The sequence below is a fragment of the Oryza glaberrima genome, chromosome 3 (assembly GCF_000147395.1).
Source record: "Oryza glaberrima chromosome 3, OglaRS2, whole genome shotgun sequence".
Classification (NCBI taxonomy): Eukaryota; Viridiplantae; Streptophyta; class Magnoliopsida; order Poales; family Poaceae; genus Oryza; species Oryza glaberrima.
This window is the reverse complement of record NC_068328.1, coordinates 9,538,037-9,550,165: the sequence shown is the minus strand read 5'-3', so window position 1 is coordinate 9,550,165 and position 12,129 is coordinate 9,538,037. Positions and strand designations below refer to the sequence as shown.

Genomic DNA, 12,129 nt, shown 5'->3' with positions numbered 1-12,129 from the left:
ATCGAACCGCTAATTCCTGGAATATAATCGCCACAGCGCTAAATTAATTAAACCAGTCAGTCAACCCACGAGTTAAAAGCGGGGCGGCGTCGCACGCCAAATTCACACGTGACAGCTACCGTCTTCTCGTCTGACCCGAGTCCGAGTCGACCGCACCGCGTCGTCCCCTTCGGTTCACCGGCGCGCGAACCCCACCACGCGCTTCACGGCGGCCCGGTCCGGTCCGTGGCTGGCAATGGCAGTATAAAAAATCGTGGACTTCGCTTAATCCCATCACCACCACTACCCGCACAGCAAGGCCCATCCGCGAACGCAGAGCAGAAAAATCAGAAAGGAAATCCGTGTAAGCCGTCAGGGGCAGCGGCTGCTACCGTCGGTGGCGGCGGAGGCGATGGCACGGCTCGTCCTCTCCGAGTGCTGCGGCCTCACGCCGCTCCGCCTGCGCGGGCGCGGCGCCATTACGCTGCCGGCGCCTCCCAGCCTCGCCGCGGGGCCGCGCCGCCCCGTGTCCGCCGCCGCCGCGGGGGGAGCCATCCACCGCGAGTGGGCGCTCCGCGTCTCCGCCCCCACCCGCCTCACCTCCGTCGTCGAGGAGGATAATAGAGGGGAGGAGGTGGTGGAGGAGGAGGCCAGGGGTTCGTTGGCGGCGGCCGAGGCGGCGGCGGGGGAGGTGGGAGGGGACGGAGACGGGTTCGACCCCGGGGCGCCGCCGCCGTTCGGGCTCGCGGAGATCCGCGCGGCCATCCCCAAGCACTGCTGGGTGAAGGACCCCTGGAGGTCCATGAGCTACGTGCTGCGCGACGTCGTCGTGGTGCTCGGCCTCGCCGCCGCCGCCGCGCGCGTCGACAGCTGGCTCGTCTGGCCGCTCTACTGGGCCGCGCAGGGCACCATGTTCTGGGCGCTCTTCGTGCTGGGTCACGACTGGTACGCCCCTGCCTCCATCCTAGAGATTGGATTTTTTTTTCTTTTCTGTGGGTTTTAGCTTTTGCAGCCCGGATCGTTGACCCTTCCTTCCCTACTCGGTGTCTTTGCAGTGGCCATGGGAGCTTCTCAAGCAACGCCAAGTTGAACAGCGTGGTTGGACACATACTCCACTCCTCCATCCTTGTCCCATACCACGGCTGGTAAGATGAGCGCGCTTCATGTATTCCTGGTTCTTTCGTTTTGGACAGGAATTGTTGTTGAAGCTAAGGAAGGCAGCATCTCACATTATTTCGATCCAATTTCAGGAGGATTAGCCACAGGACGCACCACCAGAACCACGGTCATGTCGAGAAAGACGAGTCCTGGCAACCGGTAGGTCTTTGTTTTTGGTTGGTTCATGAGGAATTCTGCAATTTTGCTCGATGGTTCTCTAATCGTGACAACCTGCAGCTGTCTGAGAGGCTGTACAATAGCCTGGACTATATGACGAAGAAATTGAGGTTCACCATGCCGTTTCCCATGCTGGCATTCCCATTATACTTGGTTAGGCCAAGAGCTTCTTGACATTCATTATCAACTGTATTGGAGGTTCTTATTTTGTAATATCATACTAAATTCCTGGTTTGGGGTTCATGTCTATGCAGTTTGCAAGGAGTCCAGGGAAAAAAGGTTCACACTTCAACCCAAGCAGTGATCTGTTCCAACCAAATGAGAAGAAGGATGTAATAACATCAACTGCATCCTGGCTGGCAATGGTTGGGATTCTTGCTGGTCTGACCTTTGTGATGGGGCCCCTCAAAATGTTAAAGCTCTATGTTGTTCCATACGTGGTAAGAGCATGATATTTTTATTAGTTTCTGCAAAATGATAATTTGGATTGATGGGAGTGTCTGGTGATGTATGTGTTCACATTTTGTAAACCCTTATGCAGATATTTGTTATGTGGCTTGATTTTGTCACATACTTGCACCATCATGGCCATGAGGACAAGCTTCCTTGGTACCGTGGAAAGGTAAATAATATTATTAATTGTATGGGTTTGCTATTTGTAAATGATTCAAGGATGGCCACTTAATGTTGAAAAACTAGGAGATAGTCCATTTTTGTTTGTTAAATGATGGAAAGTTTCATTATTCGACATTGGTACTGCATGTAGAAACTAAGCTAAGACTTTAAAGGTAACAAGCCGAATTGATATACCACTCTTCCATCTAGTTCTGGAAATACAACTAAATGATTTGGTCTACACCATTATAATATGTTCCCACTATTATCTTAGATTCAAAGTTGTATATCTCTCTCTCTTTCTCCGGTTAATGCGGTAGTTTCTAGGCTTTTAGAGGAATTGTGGTCTCTCCTTTTAGCCCTCTCTCCATTGTATATTAGGTCGGCAAAGTGATGATTATTATATAAACCAAAAGGTCCATACGCATAGCTTAATGGTATCCTATAAAATGGAGTATATGCGTGGGCGTATCCTGTCTGATATAAAGCATGCAATTATTATATTTTTGACTTACCTTGAAAAAAATTTCAAAAAAATAGTGGTAGTGCATCATGCAGCGTTTGTAGCCAATATGGTACTGCTGTTGTCTACATGCTTGGTAGTTATGTATCGCTTTATGTCTAAATGCCAAATGTATCCTTTACTTCCAACCATAAGCAAGGAGCGAACGCTACAAACCTCAGATTCCTTGTGGTCAAGTACTTGAAAGAGCCCCTTTTGTCTCCTTCCAGAGTGAAATGCTAATGGACATATCAAAACAGTAGTTCCTTTTTTTTTTACCATTTTCCTACGTAGAATGAAGTGCAGATTATCAAATACTTTTCACTATTTTGGAGTTTATATATTTTTAATGAGCTCACATTTTCTTTTGCTCTATTAGGAGTGGAGCTATCTGCGCGGAGGATTGACAACACTTGATCGGGACTATGGGTGGATCAACAACGTACACCATGACATTGGAACCCATGTCATTCATCATCTTTTCCCACAAATCCCACATTACCATCTTGTTGAGGCGGTAAGAAGCCATCCGCCACTCTTGCTGTTTTAATGAATTATTTTGCAAGAATCGCCTACTAAGTTATGTTGGTTTGGACCTAACTTGCAGACTGAGGCAGCAAAACCAGTGCTGGGAAAATACTACAAAGAGCCAGAGAAATCAGCTCCCCTCCCATTCCACTTACTTGGTGTGCTAGCAAAGAGCTTAAACAGCGACCACTATGTTAGTGACACCGGAGACGTAGTGTACTACCAAACTGACTTGAAAACTAGTTCTTCTGCACAAAGCTCGGATTGACAGAACATTAGTCTCTAGCTTATTTTTCGATTTCTCAGGAGCCTGGGCTTAACATCTGACCAGCCTCCTGGGCGTTGAGCCTAGAATTTCAAAGCATTATCATTGTAAAGGATCATACATGTGTAATTCTTTCGAATGATTGAAGACGGAGATCACCTCTGATGTAACAAACATGTGATTCTTTCGACAAGATATATAATACAGTAAAGAGCGAGAAAAATTGCTTACTGATGCCATTCTCCCGGAGTATGTACACTGCACAGGCCAGTGTGCCGCTGACGTCTCAGCTGTCATGACCGTGACATGATCCTGATAGTACAAAAATGGAGATGCCCTTCTTTGGCAGTGGCAGTTGGCACGCAGGAGGTGCTAATTGCCACAGAAAATGAATCAATATTTAAAACACTCATGTATAAATGCTTTGTTTTCTAATGGCCCGCGTGTGAGAGATCGTTTTCGACGAATTGAAAATGCTCCGTCTCTGTCAATGAACATTTCGTTATGCTCGTGGACATCGAATGGTGGTGGTTCGAAGTGGGATCCAAGTTGATTATTGTCAGTTTTCACGATTGGCCCAAATTCAGTTTCAGCTCACCAAGGGCCAAGGCTCTTCATGCTCCCGAAGAAAAATCTTCGGCTTTTGTGGCTGCTGCTCACTTCTATTTGCAAGGGGGCAGCAGACAGCATGCCAGAGATAGTGATCCACAATAAGCATGGAAGATAATGTGCGTCATGTCCTTTGTCAGATCCAAGATTTGGCCACTAAATTTCGATCGATACGCATACAAATATTTTTGGGATCCCAATTCTTTTTTTTTTCTCCTGGTTCTCGCAAATGATGTCGACTTGATCGTCAATTTCTATACAGTACGAGCAATAGTACTACCGTATAGGGGTATCTCTGAATTCTTGCAAAAGGCAGTGGATCTCAAATACTTCACGTCTCTATCATAAACAGAACTTTATCTCTGAATTCTCGCGGAGGCTAATTGCACAGCTCTGCCGCATACTGCAAAAGGAAGAAGACAAGAAAAAGATGTAATTGTGATTAGCACATATCGTTCATGTAATTCTGTAATTGTTTTGCGTCAAAAAAAATGTGTAATTGTGATACTGTATTATGTCTTCACCCTTCCTTCCAGTCGGCCATTGGGCCATGGGAATCCTTTTGTCTTTGTCGGTGAAACTTCCCCCTTTATCCTCCAGATTTGAAGCGTATCATCCACACTCAGGTCAGAGAAAACGTCTGTATTATTCCATCGGCATCATGCATTATTCGCCTTTTTTTTTTCCTTTCTCAAAGAAGAGTTCCAGTGTCGGACACTCAGCATGGAGGCTCTCACTCACAATTTACCACGATTACTCTGGCCGAGTGACAGGATTTCGTGGCATGCGGCTATGTCTCGCAATTGTGCAGTGTTGGTAACCTTTTCTGGTGCACTCGTAGGACCCGTGCCAAGACATAAAGTTGGTCAGAATTACCATTGTGTATCAACGATAACTATGATATGATCATCTGGAAGTCCTGGGCACCAAAGAAATACATTTTTTTTTGGCCTAATTAATCGTGCAAAACGGAGTGTAAACGTCAGACATGATAGCAATTTGTGGATGGCCAAACAACACTTGTTACCCACTGTACAGCCACACACTTAAACGTTCTTCCACCTTCTTGTTGAGTTCAAGTACACGAGAAAAATCTGGGACATGCCTGTTACCTGGATCTCATGCTAACAACTCAAACTTAGACTGTGTTTAGATCCAAACTTTTAACTTTTTCCATCACAACAACATGTCATACACACACAACTTTTCAGTCACATCGTATTAATTTCAACCCAGACTTCTAATTTTGGAAGGAACTAAACACAGCCTTAGTAGTACAATCTAGAAGACCAGCACGATGGTCCATGATTGGTAGGAAACACTCCTCACCTGCAAGGACCTACACAGGGGTTGAGCTCTCTCATCCTGCTGACATCCTAGGTCTAGGAGATACGGAGGGAGAGAAATCAGAAAGCGTTCTATCATAAGATTTTTTTACAATAGCTTTGTTGGCGAAAATTAAAGAAGAGGTCATAATTTAGGCGTTTGCAGAGGCAAAGCATCTATCTCTGTTTAGATTTATTTTTTTCCTTTATTGAACCTTTTAAATCTTATTTTTAAAGACTATGAAAACTTGTTTTCAAATTTAAACCTTTTGGTCATGCTATTCTAGCTGATGTGGTAGAACAATGCTAGACTGGTGTAGTAAGGGTTTTGCCACGCTAGCTAGAATGGTATTTTTTTAACCTTTTTAATTTTTAAATAAATTCCCCCTAGAACATTTTTCTAAATCTGAACCTTTGACATACCAACTAGATAGATTTGGTGTGGCAAGACAACAATGGCACGCCCACTGCGTGTTGTCGTGTCACGCCAAACAAATTATATATATATATATATATATATATATATATATATATATATATATATATATATATATATATATATATATATATATATATATATATATATATAGACACACCTGCTCCTATCCACCGTTGATCAGTAGCCACCCACGATCAACCCTTTTACCGGATGCACTCACCGGACCCGTTTCCATTTTTTTAAAGAATATTCTCCTATAATGTTTAATTATCCCGCACTAATCGGTCGGTTCTGAATAGATCGTATAAATCCCTTGGTTCCCATCCCATCCGCGACGGCAATCTCTCCGTTGTATTCGGATCGAGCGCTAGCTACTGGCGATTCGAAGCGGAGGTACGGCACGATCCATTGGGGATCGAGCAACCACGCTGGCGGCAACATCCATCGGTGATTTGCTGGGATGCGGTTCTGCAGCAACACGGCGTTCCCAGGCGGTGCCGGCCCTTGTGGCGACGGTATCACGGCATCGATCCATCGGCTCTTCCTATCTACGCGGAGGCGGCGGTGGCTTCACCTTGGCTAACCGATCGAAGCTAGCGCCGGTGACCTTAACAAGGACGCCATCAATATTTCGGCAAGCCACTGTGGTCATGCGGCTGGCATCGATCAAGCCCGTGCAACGATCAAGGCAAGCCCTTTCTTCCTTCTTCCAGTTTTGTTTGATTAATTTTTTCCTGTAGAACGATAATACATACTCTTCCTTTTCCTTTTTCTATTGGGTATATCTCTGTTATTGTTTGCAGACGAGGATGCAAACATGAAGTATGACGTTGATAGAATGATTAAGCCTCTGATGAATGCATTTGTTTGGTGCATGCAGATGCGAGACACATCTATCGTGGGCATAGATGGTGCTGACAACAGGACACTCCAGCATGTACGGTCGTCTGGCGACGGTGCTGAGTCCGTGATTCCGTTGATCCAGCAAGCTGACACATGAATACTCGTTTCCCTCTCGGGCGCGTGTTTGGCGTGATCCCGTCGATGCTAACCGATTTGTTAGCCTGCATGTAGAATGTCATTCAGAATTCAGTGCACTTCTAGCGTATTTCATTCATTTAGCTTTATTCAGAATGCAGCAACCCGATACTTTGCTAGTGATTGATGACGCTTCTTTATCAATCATTGACTAATACAATATATTCATAATTAGCAACCCTACACATACCAAATTTACGTATTGTTCTATTCTATAATACAAAAATGGTACGTACTATTACGTGGAAAAAAATACCTATACTACTCCTTTCGTTTTATATTACAAGTCGTTTTGACTTATTTTTCCTATCAAACATCTTTATGTTTGTTCAAAAAATATACTCATCAAAAAGTATATACTAGTATGAGAAACTATATACTGGTACTAACTTAAAAAAAAGGTATGTACTGTTACTAAGTTAAAAAAGGTATATACTGCTACTAAGTTTAAAAACAGTATGCACTCCTACTAACTTACTATAAAAAAATATATACGGCTACTAAGTTTAAGAACATTATATACTCATAAAAAGTATATACTAGTAATTGACAAGTATGTAGCATATACTGGTACTAGCTAATTAAAAGAAGTTATATACTTGATACTAAGTTAAAACAAGTATATACTTCTACTAAGTTTAAAAACAATATGTACTAAAATAAAATAGTATGCACTGCTATTTAAAGACTACTACTCTCCCTGAAAAAAGGGAGCTATCGTACCTAAAAAAACAGTATTTGGTCTAGCATATACTGAATCCTACAAAGAAATTAAAGCGGTACGTAGTATCTACAACCAACCAGTACATGATCTAGTCCAGTATATACCGGATTAAAAAAAGGTATATACTGCTCTCCTAATTTAAAAAGGTATATGCTGTTACTAACATAAAAAAGTATATGCCATACCTAAAAAAAAATCAAGTATGTACATACTGGATATTAAAAAAATGCATATAGTCCAACAACCAAAAATCTAATACGGTGTACATACTGAATCATACACATAAACACATAGTATATACCGGATACTTAAAAAAAAAGGCATTTTCAACGTTGGCTCTGGTACATATATACCGAATATTATGAAGAAAAAAAAGGTGCACTGAATACGTATATAACTACTTTGCATGCAACAGGCGGACTAATTTTTAAATTATTAGTTGCATGCATGCATCCCCGATTGTTAATTACATCATTTATTTATTAATCATTTTGTTGTTCAATCCGGTAAATTGGATCCTATTGGATGATCCACTATCAGGGGAGGGTGTATGTACTCCCGGGAGTACAAAACAGCCGTCCTATATATAGGGTAAGACTATTCTACACCCGGGGTATAGAATAGTTCCTCCCCCTCAAGAGCCTAACCCACCTCCCCCTTTTTTTATTGGGCTTAAAACCCACCTCCCACCCCCAGTCAAAGCATGGTCAAAGGACGGTCAAATCGCTGCCATGTCGGTCAAACCCGTGTGCTAACTTCCTCCCACGTCCACCTATTTGTTGTTCTTGTCTCGTACGAACGGTGGAGTAACATGACGACCACCGTGCAGTAACGCTGTAGCTTACTTGCAGTAACACTAATAAAATATAGTTAAAATATAGTCATGACGGATCTAGTTTTGTAGAGCTCTTTTTTTAAAGCATTACGGTGCAAACGGTTCAAAAATATAATATGTGGTGTGAGAGATATTATTGTTTAAAGATGTGAATTCAAAAGATATCACTTGCACTTACATTTTACTAGTTCAAAGTGGGTGGTAGGTTCTGTACCTGTATTTAGTTGTTACCACATGTTATTGCAGTAACGCTATTAAGAAATTGCAGTAACATGCACTGTTACTATAAAAATTATAGTTGTTACTGCACACATACAATAACGTCATGATGGAATGGTAGTAACACACAATAAAAAGTAGTAACAATAAGTATTTAGTATTACTACTTATGGAGAGATGAATTTCAAAAGACAAATCTTCGAGAAGAAATGGTAGTAACACACTCGATTACTGTAAAAACACATAAACTGTTACAACTTTACAGGACACACAAAGTTCCATAGTTGTAGGAAGCTAAGTAGAAGAGAAATATATATGTTATTACAAAACTCATAACAAGTTACTATGTTTTAGTAGTAACATTATCGTATAAGTATAGTAACACGTCACGTTACTGCAAAACATATAGGATGTTACTGCACTTTTGATAGTAACATCGTGGTGAAATTGTAGTAAACTAGGAATCAAAACAAAAATATATGAGTTAAAAGTCTACATGCGAACCATATTTTTGTTACTACACAAAAGTGTAAGTGTTACTGCATGGCAGATACACGCGACCACAAGTTTATGCAGTAACACTATTCAAGAATTGCAGTAAGACGCTTTGTTACTACAAAACTTATAATATTTACCACACTTTCATAATAACGTTATGATGGGATTGTAGTAACTGAATTTTTTACATTTTGGTCCTTTTTGAAAACTTATTTTACAAATAGACCCCTGGAAAAACTTAAACCTAAAATGGTCCTTTTTGGGGCGCCAGAGTTACTGGCGCCGTACCCCAACATGGCAGCGCCAGCCATACTGGCGCCGTGCCTGTGCCACCGTGGCCCTAGGGCTGGCGTGGAGGAGCTGACTGGGCAGAAGTGGGGCGCCAGCCACACTGGCGCCGCCCCTCATACCACGGCGCCAGCATGGCTGGCGCGCCCCTTCTCTGTGGGCCGCCCCCCTAAACCCCGTGGGCCCCACCACCTTTCTTCTCCCCACTCCCATTTTTGCCCAAGCATCAGCCCGAGCTGAGCAGCAGCAGTTCTTCCCCACTCTCTCCCCCTCACCTCCCCACCTCAAATCCACTCCATTTGAACTTGTTTTTCACGGAATTTTTTGTGGAAATCGAAGAGAAAGGTAGACTCCTCCATTCCCCCCTCTTTTTTTTCGTTTTTATTGGTTGAATTTGTAGATCGAAGGGTAACCCTAGAATCCCTTTTTTGCCCAAATTTGTGATTTTTAGCATTTGTTCTTAGGATTTACTTGTTGTAATGCTACATGTTTGCAATGTACTCATTGGTGTCATGATTTTTTTAACCATATATGTGGTAATGTTAATATTTGGATTGTTTGGTTGGATGGATGGATGAAAAATTATGGTTGAGGCATGAAAGTAATTTTAATTTGATGGACTTGATGCTAGAGCCTATAGGTTAAACTTTTAACCATTAATTATATGAAGGGGAGAAAATTTTAGTTGCATTATAGAAATTGATTATAGTTAATTAGAACTAGGTTGGGTTGTATGACGGAGTATTTGTAATATTTAGATGTGTAATGCACTAGTAAACTTGTTGATAGTTGTCGGTAGATTAAATATTTTTTTTTGGAGTAGTAGCTTTGGGATAAATTAAGTTATGCATTGGTTATAATACGTCGGTTTGGACTACGTTTAGGAATGAAGATTTAATTTATGTTGCAAATTTACATTTGATTTTTTGGTGTAGATGGATAGAATTGTTCGTGTTTACTACGATGGTAGAATGGTGGAACCTTATGTTGGTGCACATGTTGAGTTTGAGGATATGTCATTGAAGACCATTTTATTTCCCACCCACCCAACTCTAGATGAACTAAGGTCACGAGTGAAAGAAGTTCTTGGATGGACCGAGGATAATGTGGAGATTTGTTTTTATGGGAGATACGATGTTGGTCAAGGGCATAAGTATATATTAAATGTAATAGGTCAGTTGGAATGGGAAGTTTATTTTGATTTGGTAAAAGAGTCTCAGTTTAGATCTCTAGAGGTGTTTGCATCAAAGTTGGTACGTACCGTAGAAAATTTGGATCTAAACAAATCTCCTTCTTATCATTACATTGAGAAGAATTTTGTGACATATTCTTCTCGTCGTGGAGGGGGTGCAAGTAAGACTGAGTTGGTACGAGAAGACTTGGAGGGGGAAGAAAATAAGAAGAGACCTTTGCTTGGAAATGATTTAGGGGAGGTAGGCCCATCAAAGAGACATTGCGGTAGTGATGATGTGGATGCAGCGAGGGAGATGAAAAGGGAGTTAGTACAAGAGGGGCTTGATCTAAGTGAACATTTGTCGGAGAGTGTGCATTGGTCGTTGTACGGAGGCAACCGTGAATACACGACGGAAGTAGCAAGCCAATATGTGAATCTAGATGATTACTTTTATGTCGAATTGAGTGGTGGTCACGATTCTGTCTCAGTAGAAGTCAATAGAGAGGAGGTTGACGAGGAGGCAAGTGTTGAGCAATATGATGTTGAATTTGCTGAAGACTCTGATGATGACCGTCCATTCCCTCCACTAACTAACAATGACAAGTTAGCATTAGAGGAATGTCGTGCGTTTGAGAAGGTGTTTGGGAGGAAGCCGGACATTCCTGAGTTTAGGGACCTAACACATGCCCATGGTGCAATACTAGATGGCGGCATCAACCTAGATCAGTTGCCAGAACCATTCCAGGTGGATGGTCTCAGAAAGGGTTTGGAGTTCCCATCCATGGTCGCATTAAAGCTATGGCTTCAGGAGTACGCCATCGTGCACCATCGTCCATACCGTGTTGTCAATTCTGCCGCAAACAGGAGGTACACTGTTAAATGTGAAAACCCACGGTGCAAATGGAAGGTCCATGCAACTAAGAGGTCTAGTGGCACGTGGAGGATATCACGGGTTGGTAAGGACCATAGTTGTGCTACTGCCGAAGGTTCAGGGAGCCACCGGCAGCTGACATCTAAGTTCATAGCAAATAGGTTATGCAATGCCATAAAACTGCAACCTACACTCTCTGCTTCTGCGTTAGCTTTGTATATATTTGAGGTTTTCCAGTATAGGGTGAAGTATGGCAAGGCTTGGAGGGCACGAGAGGAGGCTATGAAGCTCATTTACGGTGAATGGGGTGAAGCGTACGTCCGTTTGCCCACTTTGCTGCAAGCCATTAAGCAGACAAATCCCAGTATGGTCTACCACATCGATACTCATCCTGATCGGGTTGTCAACGTTGATGGAGTGACCAAGAAAATTTTTATGCGTGCATTCTGGTGCTTTGGTCCTTCCATACCTCGACCCCACACAGTGGCCACCGTATGATGGTGAAGAATTTGTTGCTGACCCAAATTTGAAGATTAAAACAAGAGGGAAGAGGAGATCGAAGCGATTTAAGAACGAAATGGACTCGGGTCTTGGTGGTTCTGGAAGGAAACCACCTTCATGTGTTCAACTTGATGGTGCGCCGGTGCAAAATAGATGCTCGTTGTGTCACCAGGAGGGTCGCAAGAAACCTAAGTGTCCTAAGCGTCCAAAAAAGAAGAAGTCCAAAAAAAATATAAGTGTTACGGAGGTAAATATTTTGTTTTCCTACTTAAGTCAATGCATGTTTTATTCTTGTCTATGTAATGTCTATTTATTTATTTTGGATTATCGCATTCATTTTCTTTTAATGTATGTCATATTGGTAACTAACGGTGAATTTATTAC

At 42.3% G+C, this 12,129-nt stretch overlaps 1 protein-coding gene across 1 annotated transcript; it reads left to right on the top strand.

Moving 5' to 3' along the window:
* Window positions 1-276: 276 nt before the first annotated feature.
* On the top strand, window positions 277-3,458 carry LOC127768014 (omega-3 fatty acid desaturase, endoplasmic reticulum-like). Its single transcript, XM_052293514.1, has 8 exons — window positions 277-924; window positions 1,035-1,124; window positions 1,230-1,296; window positions 1,375-1,467; window positions 1,569-1,754; window positions 1,856-1,936; window positions 2,811-2,948; window positions 3,039-3,458. The coding sequence occupies exons 1-8, from the start codon at window positions 392-394 to the stop codon at window positions 3,225-3,227; spliced, it is 1,377 nt and encodes a 458-aa protein (XP_052149474.1). The 5' UTR covers window positions 277-391; the 3' UTR covers window positions 3,228-3,458.
* Window positions 3,459-12,129: the final 8,671 nt, after the last annotated feature.

What these genes read in the sequence shown, in the direction of transcription:
- LOC127768014 (XM_052293514.1), top strand. Translation starts at nt 392, where the DNA reads ATGGCACGGCTCGTCCTCTCCGAGTGCTGCGGCCTCACGCCGCTCCGC. An exon ending in TTCGTGCTGGGTCACGACTG is followed by an intron (nt 925 to 1,034) that starts GTACGCCCCTGC and finishes GTGTCTTTGCAG; the next exon opens with TGGCCATGGGAGCTTCTCAA. An exon ending in TTCCTTGGTACCGTGGAAAG is followed by an intron (nt 1,937 to 2,810) that starts GTAAATAATATT and finishes TTGCTCTATTAG; the next exon opens with GAGTGGAGCTATCTGCGCGG.